Raw genomic sequence first — 10,770 nt, forward strand, 5'->3', positions numbered from 1 at the left:
TCCCTGAGAGCGGGACGGCTGAGCACGGCCCCACCCGCCGGGAGCAACACACTCCCCGTCACCTCCCCTCGCCCACCCAACAGGCGAGCCCCGCCAGCCCGCCCCCGCTGCCGGCGGAAATACGTCCATCTCGCAGCGGAAGGGGCGGTGCCGGTGGCAGCCGCGTGCGGGCGGGCGGGCGGAAGTGGCTGCCGGCGCGCGGAGGTGCTTCCGGTAGAGCGGGGGCTGCGTCGGGAGCGAGCGGCGGTGACGGGGAGGATCGTGGAGCGCCGCAGCCATGGTAATAAGCAGGGCGCTCTGCCGGACCCGCACGGCGAGGGGGGGGCCCGGCCCCGCGCTCCGTGTAACGGCGGTCTCTTGCAGACGGTGGGAAAGAGCAGCAAGATGTTGCAGCACATCGACTATCGCATGCGGTGCATCCTGCAGGACGGCCGCGTCTTCATCGGCACCTTCAAGGCCTTCGACAAGCACATGAACCTCATTCTCTGCGACTGTGACGAGTTCCGCAAGATCAAGTGAGCGGCAGCCTCGCACCGGGCGGTGGGAGCGGCGAGCAGAGCCCCGGGCGGCGCCTCGAGAGCTCCTCACCGCGCTGCTGCGGCGGGTGCCCGCCCGGCGGGGCCGCTCCGAACGGCAGGGGTCGGTCGCGGCGAGCCTCTGCGTACGCCCCACCCTGTGCGAGTCTCGCTTCTCAAATCCCAGTACGGCTGGGGCCAAACTGGCAACGTTTGGTTCTTACTGTCCTGTTCCAAAGTGCTAATTTCTGTTTCTTCCTAACCAAAACGTACCCTTATGTGATGCTATTGTAGTCATTGTAAGAATTAAGCATCACGGAAAAGCTCATGGAAAAAGTATGTATCTTTTGTTTGGATCTCTCTATGTGCAGGGCATGTAAAATATAGCTTCTCTGTAGCTTGGGGCATGTAAAAATGCCTTTTTTTTTTACGGTAGGTTCTCAGCTCTGGAATAGTCAAGCTGTATATTCAGTTGCAAGTTTAAAGAACAATGTGGATTTTTTTCTTTGTCTTGTAATGTTTTCTTTTTGTTTTCTCCTTAGACCTAAGAATTCAAAGCAGCCAGAGCGGGAAGAGAAACGAGTCCTTGGTCTTGTGTTGCTGCGAGGAGAAAACCTGGTGTCCATGACAGTTGAAGGACCACCTCCAAAAGATGTAATCTTCTTTTAATGGAGAATGAGCGTAGATCTAAGAAAGGGAAGGGATGTCTGATAACTTTGTCTTCTTGTGGGAGACTGCTGCTACACCATTGTCCTAGATTTCTAGATGTTGTGACTCTAGGCACAGCAAATTTCGCTGCAGGAAGTTCTAGACTATTCACTGCCTCAGGCATTCACTGGACTGAGAAGGGTTGTTGGGATTCCTAAGACCTGAGTATTTTTGCTTTGATAATTTTTTTTGGGGGGGCGGTGTCTGTTTTCAGACTGGAATTGCCCGTGTGCCTCTTGCTGGAGCTGCTGGAGGACCTGGAGTTGGGAGAGCAGCAGGGAGAGGAGTACCAGCTGGTGCACCCATGCCCCAGGCTCCAGCAGGGTTAGCTGGCCCTGTCAGAGGAGTGGGAGGACCGTCCCAACAGGTGAGATGCTGTAGCCTGTTTACAAAAGACTTGTCCAGTATTTTCTGGGGTGACACTTACTTCTTGGTGCTAATGTGATGGAAGAAAATGGTGGAGTGGAAGAACCGCATGCAATCTTAGCTTCTGGTACCAGGGTGCTTGAGGTTGCTTCTTTTTTGTGTGTGGTGTGTTTTTTTTTTTTTTTTTTTCCTAGATCCTCCTAGGAACTTAGTATTTTATCTGGTAAAAGAAAACACTTGAAAAGTGCAGCTTCCTGCACAGAATTCAAGAGGTATTAAGGGACTTGTACTATAGGTTTGGGGCATTATTTAAAATGTTAAGGATGGGCAGGGATAATTGTCTGAAGGAGTAAAAACATTAAGTACTGTTTGTTGTCTAGTTAGGCATGTTAAGCAGATACAGTGTTTCTCTGTGAACTTATTTATGTTGTTGACAGGTGATGACACCTCAGGGCCGCGGAACAGTTGCAGCTGCTGCAGCAGCAGCCACTGCTAGCATAGCAGGAGCCCCCACTCAGTACACACCAGGGCGTGGAGGTCCTCCTCCACCCATGAGCAGAGGAGCACCTCCTCCAGGTAGGAATTACTCTGTAGAGTGAGGCAGCAAGAAGTCTTTATTATTATGTGGCTAGATTGGTGATGAAGAGCTGGTATTAAGGAAGATTATTGTGATATCCTGTTGGTGCCTAAATATCCAGCCAAGTTTATATATACTTGCTCTTTTTCTGGCTTCAGGGATGATGGGACCTCCTCCAGGCATGAGACCACCTATGGGCCCACCAATGGGAATGCCCCCTGGCCGAGGTGCTCCAATGGGAATGCCACCACCAGGCATGAGACCACCACCCCCAGGAATGAGAGGTTAGTGGAAGCTATCTTAAATGCATAGAAGCTATAGCATAAACAAAAGCCTTTGAAGAGCAATACACTTCAGTGGCTCCCTAGGTCTACTAGTTGTCAGTAAATGTATCCGTGCTGAAAGAGGATCCCAAGCCCATGTTGGGAATGGGGAAAAGGTCATCTTGGTTTCGCTTTGTTTCTTCTGTCCTCTTTGAAATTCAAGTTGAATATTCAACTCTTTCCTTTATTCTCAGGACCCCCTCCACCTGGCATGCGTCCACCAAGGCCGTAAGATACTCTCTAACGTACCTTTAAACTGTGAGAAGACTGATTAAGGGAATATACTGAGCAGTACCATTTGTTTCAACTTTGCTATGTATTATTTTCTATTTACTGCTTGTAAAGTTTGCCCTTTTTAATAAAGTTGGAAAACCCTATAGTTTGTCACTGCTGTGCTGGTCACTTTTAGGACTGCAACTGTTACCTTTCACTTCTGTAATTTGATCTTACCAAAAGCTCAATTCCTAGAGCTAACTAAGCTGTGAACAGTTTTTCTGTCTCACTTAAATGTATGCTGACTTGCGTCCTTGATAGGAATTAAGGCATATTAAATAAATCTAGCAATTGGTATGGCTAGCAGAGCTAAGTAACAATAAAAGTTTAAGATTTCAGCAAAATTAGAAGTTACTAATCAGAATTTGTGGCTTATTCAATGGAGTTAAGTATAATGCTATTTCTGTGAGTCATAGTGATCTGTTAAGATGCTGGTTTTTAGCCTGCACTAACTCAGGTTGATTTTTATAGAGCCACGTTGATTCTCATGTGTGGGGGAAGCCAGGATAGGCAGACCTATCATTAATTTCACACTAACATCAAGCACACTATTCCGGTTGCGGTCTTCCCTTGCCTTATAGCTGCTTTCTTTTCAATCAGAAGGAAGCTGTCTATTCCTCCCCCTTTGAGATGATTCTTCCTGGAGTATCCCAGAGATACTGCTAATTCTTGTGTTTTCTACCTCTCAGAAAGGTGTCTTCAGGAAAACATTTTTCTCTATCTTAGAAATATGTCTGAAAATAATTTGTATGGTTAAGAGCCTATTAAGTAACAAATCACAGATGTGTAAGAACTAATCAGGAAGTAGTCTCTAGCTTTTACCATAAAGACAGGTTGATTTACCTGAAGAGCCTGACAGAAGGAAATAATGTCTCCTATCTTGTTTCTCTAACTATCCTATAAAATAGTAGAGGAAACTTTTAGAAAGAAAATGAATCAATATTTTATTGTATTGGCTGCTGAAGGGGTTTTTACACAGGCTATTCAACCAGGTATTAATGAACATCCCAAAGCTATTCCAGAACTTGATGATGAAAATCTGTATGATTTTACTGAAGATGCCTTCTCATTGTACAAGGAAATCCAGACCCTGGAAAATAGTGCATCTGAAGTATCTGGATTTGCTGAAGTTATCCATTTAGCAAAACAGTTCTTACTTCCTCTTGTACCTGGAAAAGAAGATTCCCCGAAGTCATATTCCACCAGCTTACCTCTCAATGATAAATAAGGAACAGCAATGGCAAAGCTCTCTTACAACAAAACCTAAAAACATGCTATTAGAAGCAGTATCCTTTATTTCTCCCAGCAACAGCCCCTTTGGTAGCAGATTAAGCTGCTGTAGAAGAACCAAACCTTCTAGCAACGTCCCTTAAATAACTGCAGTGAAAGGAAAGCAGGAAAAAAAATAAGAAGGGAGCTATACCTGGACTTGGATTTGAAGTTTCCTCCTTTCCTACGACAGGCCATACCCAAGCGTTTCCGATCCTCAAATGATGGGCTAGTACAGAGAGTGGGGGAAAAGAGAAAGCAGCAAGAGTCACTGATTTGCATCAATGGCACAGGTACTTCTTGAAAGACACCCTTCTCAGATTTGCAAATGATACAACTATAATTTTCCACAGTATCAAGCCAAGTATACCTGAGAAAGTCCAGAGATACAGAAGAAATGTTAAAGTCTAGACTAACACAGTGCTGCTAAGACTTATTACCCTGCACGATACTGCTTCAGAGCCTTCCTGCTTGTGTTAGTAAGCTCTTCATCAAATACTGACAGTTTTTTCTTCTGCTTGGGACCTAGTACAAAGAGATAATAATAGTAAGAACACTGGCAGTAAAGAGAAGGCTAGAGCATCATCATTTTTACTTAAGACCAATAACCCTGACCACAATAATTAGCATGACAATCACAAAAAGTGATGTCTCCTACACAACTGTGTTGGCTGGCCAACACCAATGGGTATTCCTTCTTTCTAACTTGGTATTTCCCACTATGCAGGTTACTTTACTTCACTCTTATGTAACAAAATAAATGATATAAGGTAGGTCAGCTGTAAAACAACTATTTTCTCCACCTGCTGGTACTGCTGCTGGTTCCTCTTCTGGCAAGGCTCGGGCTCGCTTTGCTCGCCGATTCCTTTTTGCGAGCCGCTCAGCATACATTTGAGATTTCAAGATTTCAAATTGTGACCTCTCCTCTGGCTGGAAAGTATTAAAATGCAAGTTTACAATAATGGGAGGTTTGGTGAGGAAAAAAACAGGGTCATTCACTCTGGGATCCCGCTTATCCATATATATACTCACCGTCATTTGGACTTTTCTCTGGGTGTCCTGAATAAATTTCTTCCTTTTTTTTTTGCCTCTTAATGCCAGGTCAAACTCCTGCAGGGCTTTAGCCACTAGAGAGAGAAAAACACAGAATAAAGAACCTCTTGAAGTACAGAGCACAGTCCAGTTGCAGCTATAGAATTTAACATGACTAGCAGTGCCATGACTCACGCTTTTCTTTCTTCCTCTCCTCACGGGTCTGAAACCAGCTCCGCTCCAAACTCTCATTCGTAGTTTCTTTTCCTACCTCTAACTGCTTCTTTGCCCTATTGATCTGAGACAATTCAGGCAAGAAGTAAGCTCAGGGTTATCAAGGAATATGTATGTCTTCCAAGGAAGATGTACATCTTCCAAGGAATATGCATTTCCCAGCTAAAGTATACTAGGGTAATCTTACATACTATCTACTCCAGATTAACATCCTAAAGAAATCTTACCTGAGCCTCTGACTGCTGCATCTCACGTTCCTCACGCTCCAAGCACAGAACTGCATACACATCTTTCTCTAGGTTCTCGATCCTCTCCCGAAATTTTAGTATGACATCTGAAAAAGATCCAGTGTGAATAACATTAGAAGCAGCCCATGCTAGGTCTGCTTTATTATTCGGCACCTCTTTTAGTAGCTCTTCTCTGTACAGTGACCTTCCCTGCCTGCTGCTCTCCTTTTTACTTCAGTGAAGCGTATACCTTGGGGGAGAATTCTGGCTTTCACTGGTGTTTTGGCAGACTTCACAATATCCTTCAGCATCTTGCGCTCTTCCTCACCCACAAGTGAAACTGAACGACCAGCCCTGCCTGCTCTTGCTGTTCGACCCACTCGATGAACATAGTGTTTGGTGGTATTGGGCATGGTGAAATTGATTACCTAGAAAATAAAGTGTTAGTAGGGTAACTACATTAAAGAACTCGTTAAAAAGATCAACAGCGTAAATACTCACTGTTTTTACACCTTCAATGTCAAGTCCTCGTGCAGCCACATCTGTAGCTACCAAAATATCAATCTGCTCATCTTTAAAACGCCTGAGCAAAGATAGCAAGTATATTAGCAACGAATACAGAAGTTCACTTCTGCCCTAAAACTTCCAACTTATATTTTTTATCCTGTGATGGCTGACTAAGCCTGGTAATACCTGAGTGCCTCCAGCCGTTGTGCCTGAGAGAGGTTTCCATGAAGTTCCCCCACCCGTAAACCCATCAACCCAAGCAGGATGTGCATACGGTGAGCTTGCTTCTTTGTCTGGGTGAAAAGCATCACATGATCCGTGAAGGTCCGTGTCAGTAGAGCTGAAAAAAAGTCCTCTCAGGAGCCTGCTTCACAGTCACTTACTGATTCCATCTTTTCCTTCCTCATCGCTCACCTGATACAATAGCCTCACGGTCCCCCTCTCGGTTGGGTCTGATCCGGATAAATTCCTGCCTCAGGAAAGGGGCAACATCTGTATTGCTGTTCACAAAAATTCGTGTGGGATTTTTCAGGGAAACCGAAGCCAAATCTTTCACCTACCAAAACAGGTTAATAAAAAGAAGTCCACATACTTTCTGATAAAAAAGATTTAATAAACAACTATATACTAAACTGTCTGCCCGAATGTGCTTCCCAGCAGCCTGTTTTACCTCCTCTGTCATTGTGGCAGAGAAAAGCATTGTTTGGCGGTGGTTGGAGCATAATCTGATTATTTCCTTCATCTGTTCCTCAAAGTACTCATCCAGCATCCTACACAGGAGAAACACAGCAAGATAAGGCAGCTTTATCTAGTTCTAGCTAAGAACCATTACGTAAGGCAGAGCAACAAAGATTGCCCTACCCTGGGAAATGGAGAGGAGGCAGCCACCACCCCATTTTTCACTGCTGTTTCGCCTAGTTTACCTGTCTGCCTCATCCAAAATGAGCACCTCTACACTGGTCAGATGGAAGGAGGGGCAGTTGTGGAGATGATCAATTAGTCGTCCAGGAGTTGCAATAAGAATGTCTGGCCCAGAGCGCAGAGCTGCTTCCTGAGTCTTCACATCTAGGCCACCTGAAAGAGAGCAAACAGGGGCTGCTGACTTCCTGAGCAAGTTGCAACAAAGTACACATTTCCAAACTGCCTGAGGAACGGGAAACAATGCAGATTAATACCACATTTGCAATTAGAAATGACCCTACTTTTCCCTTTTTATTAAAAAAGAAAAAAAAAAAAGCATACTACATAGTATTGGAAAATAAGATTTTAAACTATAAGCACACCTACTAAAAGCATGTCTACAATAACTCTAAGTATCCAGGTTTAGAACACAGGATTTCCAGTTCTGTATAGTGTTTACAGTGATCTGTGCATTCACATAATCAACTTAATACACACCTACAGCAAGGCAAGTTGTGACACTGCTGAATTGTGCCAGCTGTTTTGTAACAGAGTGCACCTGAATACCCAGTTCTCGTGTTGGCACTAGAACCAACACCCGTGTAACTGGAGCTTGACGAGGTTTGTATATCAGGCGCTCAAGTACAGGCAAGATGAAGGCAGCTGTTTTACCTGTAAAAGAAAATTAAGATGAATTATCAAGAATTACCGATTATTGTGAATCCTCTGAACTCTCCATGTTCTGTATGCGCTGCTCTAGTCCCTACCTGTCCCAGTGGCAGCACAGGCACAAATATCCTTCCCCAGTAGACCCACAGGGATACAAGCCTTCTGAATTGGAGTTGGTTGCTTGAAACCAAGAGCTGTGATTGCCTTCAAAGGAGATAAAGCAGTTAAACACTGTCTCTACTAAGCTCTGTCGAGGCCACACCTGGAGTGCCGTGTCAATTCTAGGACCTCCGGTACAAGAGAAACATGAAAGGGTTTAACAAAGGGCCACAAAAATGATGAAAGGACTGGAGCATCTCATGAATAACAACTGAGAGCTGGGGCTGTTCAGCCTGGTGAAGAGAGTACTCAAGGAGATCTTATCAATTCATCACCTGAAGTGAGCACATAAAGAAGACTGAGCCAGACTCTTTCAGTGGTGCCCACTGACAGGACAAAAAGGCAACAGGAGCAAACTGAAAGACAGGAGGTTCTGCCTGAACACCAGGAAACATTTTTTAATGTGGTAGTGACTGACCGCTGCAACAAGTTGCCCAGAAGAGTCTGTGGAGTCTCCATACTTGATGATATTTAAAAGTTATCTGGAGATAGTCCTGGGCAACCTGCTCTAGGTGTGCTTGCTTAAGATGAGAGGGTTGGACAAGACAACCTCCACAGGTCCCTTTTGAAGTCAGACATTTTATGCTTTTGCTAGAAGACTCACTCAAGACAACATTTACATATCTTGCAAATCAAATAATGTTTTCTGTTATTTGGAAAAAAACAACTCCTAAAGGGCTATCACCCCCCCATCCCCAATTTCTTTTTCAGAGATGCTGCAAAGAGAGAAGGAATTTTATGGTTCTGAGTGGTGGAGGGGAGGCTGTCTAACATTCTTCACAATAACACCTAGTAACTAAACTAAATAAATACCTTTAGCAAAGGTCGTGAAAGATTCATGTCCTGGAATGACAAGTTATCATCATATTGAGAGGCATCTTCAAAAAAGTTCTCTGCTTCCTAGAAAAAGCAACAACAAAACCATAATGCTATAGACAGCAACACAGCATGTGACAAAATGGCTCTGGGATGTTCTATGACCTACAGCTTGTTAACCAAAGTCAAATGCCTCCAGAAATAACACTGGAGAATGACCTAGTGTCATTCTCTCCAACACTTACTGCTTTTCCTCCAGTTTTTGATCTCCTTCTTTCCTTCACTTTAATTGTGTCTGCAGAGAAAATGAAATATGACAGGAATTAATAAGCACAGCTTTGTATAACGAGATATGGCATGTACCCTCATCTTGTACTTTGTCAATGAGGCATTGACGGAAAAGCCTCAGAAACAAATATAAGCAAGGAAATCTCCTTCCTCAGTGATCACTCCAAATACAATACTACTGCTACCATTCAAAATAAATTTGACCAAAGTCAGTAGGAACATCACAGAGCTCTGCAGACAAGACAATATAAGAAATAAGAAAATAAGAAATTCTTGTCCACACTCACCAAGACTTCGCAAAAGACTTTAAAGACTAAAGACTTTTCTCCCGTGAGTCAACAGTCTGCCACATTCCCGCTTCTGACCATCTTTCTATGTACTACTAGTACCTGCTTTTGTGAAGATAGTTTCATCATCCAATGAATACTGGGACTCCACATCTTCTTCTTCCCTATGGAAATCCTCACTCTCTGTTTTATTGGATTGATTATCCCCAATCTCTGTATCACCATCTTTCACTTTTGCTTGTTTAGTTTCTCTTTCCTGTGCCAAAATACAAAGCAGTTTAGAAGAACTTCAATCATTTGTGAGCTTTTTTTGGTTTGTTTGCTTTGTTACGAGCCCACGCAGAGATCCAGGGTTTTTAATAACCTTAAGCAATTTTAACAATTATTAACAATTCTACATTCTCATCAGTACAGCAATGTATCTTATGTGGCTGAAAACCCAGCTGACGTATTAAGCTCCAGCTTGAGCACTGCAACTGTGGTTGCTTCCAGAGCCTGCGCTTCTGAAAAGGACACAGTGGGCGACCAAACTCATACAAGTCTTCATGGTAATAAGAATCACTAGGAGAAAGCCCCTGACCTGGAACTTCCTTTTTTGTCTCACTTTCTCAATCTTCTCATCCAGCGTCGTAGCTGACCTCTACACAGGAAAACAAAAGAAAGGAGCTGTAAGAGGAGCTCAAAAGAACACAGGACAATGTGACTGCGGACACTGCAGCCCCGGGACCGACCCCTGGGCCTCACCTTGCCACGAAGTTGGCGCAGAGCTGACGCCCAGGTACCTTCCCCACCGGCCTCCACCTCGCCAAAGACGAAAGCAGCACTGAAGTCTCCTCCCGCAGAGGACCGCCGCCCGGGGCCAAGAGCCACGCGCGGCCCCTACAACAACACCCATGAGCAACGACCGCGGGACGGCCAGGCCGAAGCGAAGCGGCCCTGCCCCTGCTCTCAGCCCCTTGCGATCCAACTCGCCGCGGCCCCACCCCGCCCGGGCCCTGCGCCGGCCCAGCCCAGCCAGCACCCACCTCTTCGTCTTCGGAGTTCTCAGACTCGGGATCCTGGGGCCCCTCATCCCCCTCCGCGATGGTGCCCACCAGGCCCAGACTCTGCAGCATGGCCTCCGCCACCACCGCTCGCACGGCACCACGTGATCCCCCAGCAGCGCGTGCGCGGAGCCGGCCCAACCTTGGGGCGGGGCGGAGGCAGCCATGTCCCCGCCCTCCGCCGCCCCGCCCCTCGCGGCCCCGCCCCGCGGAAGGGAAAGTGAAAGCGGCGGCGGCCGGGAGGGGCGAGCGGCGCAAGGGGTCTGACGGCACTGAGGCGCTCTGTCCGTGGCGGTTGTTGGTGCTGCGGGATATAGGTGTTGCCTGCTGGGGAAAGGGGCTCAGTATCGGGGAAGGGTGGGGAGCATTCCTGGCGGGGGCTGGTGCCGGAGGAGGTGCCGCTGCCCACTGGGGACGGAGGAGGGGGGAGCCAGTACGGGGCGGCGGAGGGAGGACGCTGCTCGGGGGGCTCTCGGGGGCGGGGGGCTCTCGGGGGCGGGGGGCTCTCGGGGGCGGGGGGCTCTCGGGGGCGGGGGGCTCTCGGGGACGGGGGGCTCTCGGGGACGGGGGGCTCTCG

At 46.6% G+C, this 10,770-nt stretch overlaps 3 protein-coding genes across 3 annotated transcripts in view; 2 read left to right on the forward strand and 1 right to left on the reverse strand.

The window, feature by feature from the left end:
- Positions 1-127: 127 nt before the first annotated feature.
- Positions 128-2,868, forward strand: SNRPB (small nuclear ribonucleoprotein polypeptides B and B1). The gene is made up of 7 exons (XM_035344278.1): positions 128-280; positions 364-515; positions 1,058-1,169; positions 1,438-1,590; positions 2,027-2,165; positions 2,325-2,450; positions 2,684-2,868. Exons 1-7 carry the CDS (start codon positions 278-280, stop codon positions 2,719-2,721), a joined length of 723 nt encoding a protein of 240 aa, XP_035200169.1. The 5' UTR covers positions 128-277; the 3' UTR covers positions 2,722-2,868.
- An 812-nt stretch (positions 2,869-3,680) lies between these two features.
- DDX27 (DEAD-box helicase 27) lies at positions 3,681-10,326 on the reverse strand. The gene is made up of 21 exons (XM_035344258.1): positions 10,176-10,326; positions 9,895-10,029; positions 9,731-9,790; positions 9,253-9,406; positions 8,821-8,870; positions 8,573-8,659; positions 7,699-7,804; positions 7,430-7,603; positions 6,955-7,105; positions 6,702-6,801; positions 6,446-6,587; positions 6,218-6,371; positions 6,026-6,107; positions 5,775-5,952; positions 5,525-5,631; positions 5,259-5,361; positions 5,064-5,158; positions 4,835-4,961; positions 4,472-4,556; positions 4,186-4,260; positions 3,681-3,931 (listed from the first exon to the last, which is right to left on the reverse strand). Exons 1-21 carry the CDS (start codon positions 10,263-10,265, stop codon positions 3,916-3,918), a joined length of 2,271 nt encoding a protein of 756 aa, XP_035200149.1. The 5' UTR covers positions 10,266-10,326; the 3' UTR covers positions 3,681-3,915.
- Positions 10,327-10,426: 100 nt separating this feature from the next.
- ZNFX1 (zinc finger NFX1-type containing 1) overlaps positions 10,427-10,770 on the forward strand; it is a 13,925-nt gene continuing 13,581 nt past the window's right edge. The window contains exon 1 of the mRNA XM_035344257.1: positions 10,427-10,445. The gene's annotated coding sequence lies outside the window, so the exon portion shown is untranslated. The remainder of the gene's footprint in view (positions 10,446-10,770) is intronic.

The sequence above is a fragment of the Oxyura jamaicensis genome, chromosome 20 (assembly GCF_011077185.1).
Source record: "Oxyura jamaicensis isolate SHBP4307 breed ruddy duck chromosome 20, BPBGC_Ojam_1.0, whole genome shotgun sequence".
Taxonomy (NCBI): Eukaryota; Metazoa; Chordata; class Aves; order Anseriformes; family Anatidae; genus Oxyura; species Oxyura jamaicensis.

What these genes read in the sequence shown, in the direction of transcription:
- DDX27 (XM_035344258.1), bottom strand. Translation starts at nt 10,265, where the DNA reads ATGCTGCAGAGTCTGGGCCTGGTGGGCACCATCGCGGAGGGGGATGAG. An exon ending in CAACGGCTGGAGGCACTCAG is followed by an intron (nt 6,108 to 6,217) that starts GTATTACCAGGC and finishes ATCTTTGCTCAG; the next exon opens with GCGTTTTAAAGATGAGCAGA. An exon ending in AGAGAAAAGTCCAAATGACG is followed by an intron (nt 4,962 to 5,063) that starts GTGAGTATATAT and finishes AATACTTTCCAG; the next exon opens with CCAGAGGAGAGGTCACAATT.
- SNRPB (XM_035344278.1), top strand. An exon ending in GACGAGTTCCGCAAGATCAA is followed by an intron (nt 516 to 1,057) that starts GTGAGCGGCAGC and finishes TTTTCTCCTTAG; the next exon opens with ACCTAAGAATTCAAAGCAGC. An exon ending in TGGGAGGACCGTCCCAACAG is followed by an intron (nt 1,591 to 2,026) that starts GTGAGATGCTGT and finishes TGTTGTTGACAG; the next exon opens with GTGATGACACCTCAGGGCCG.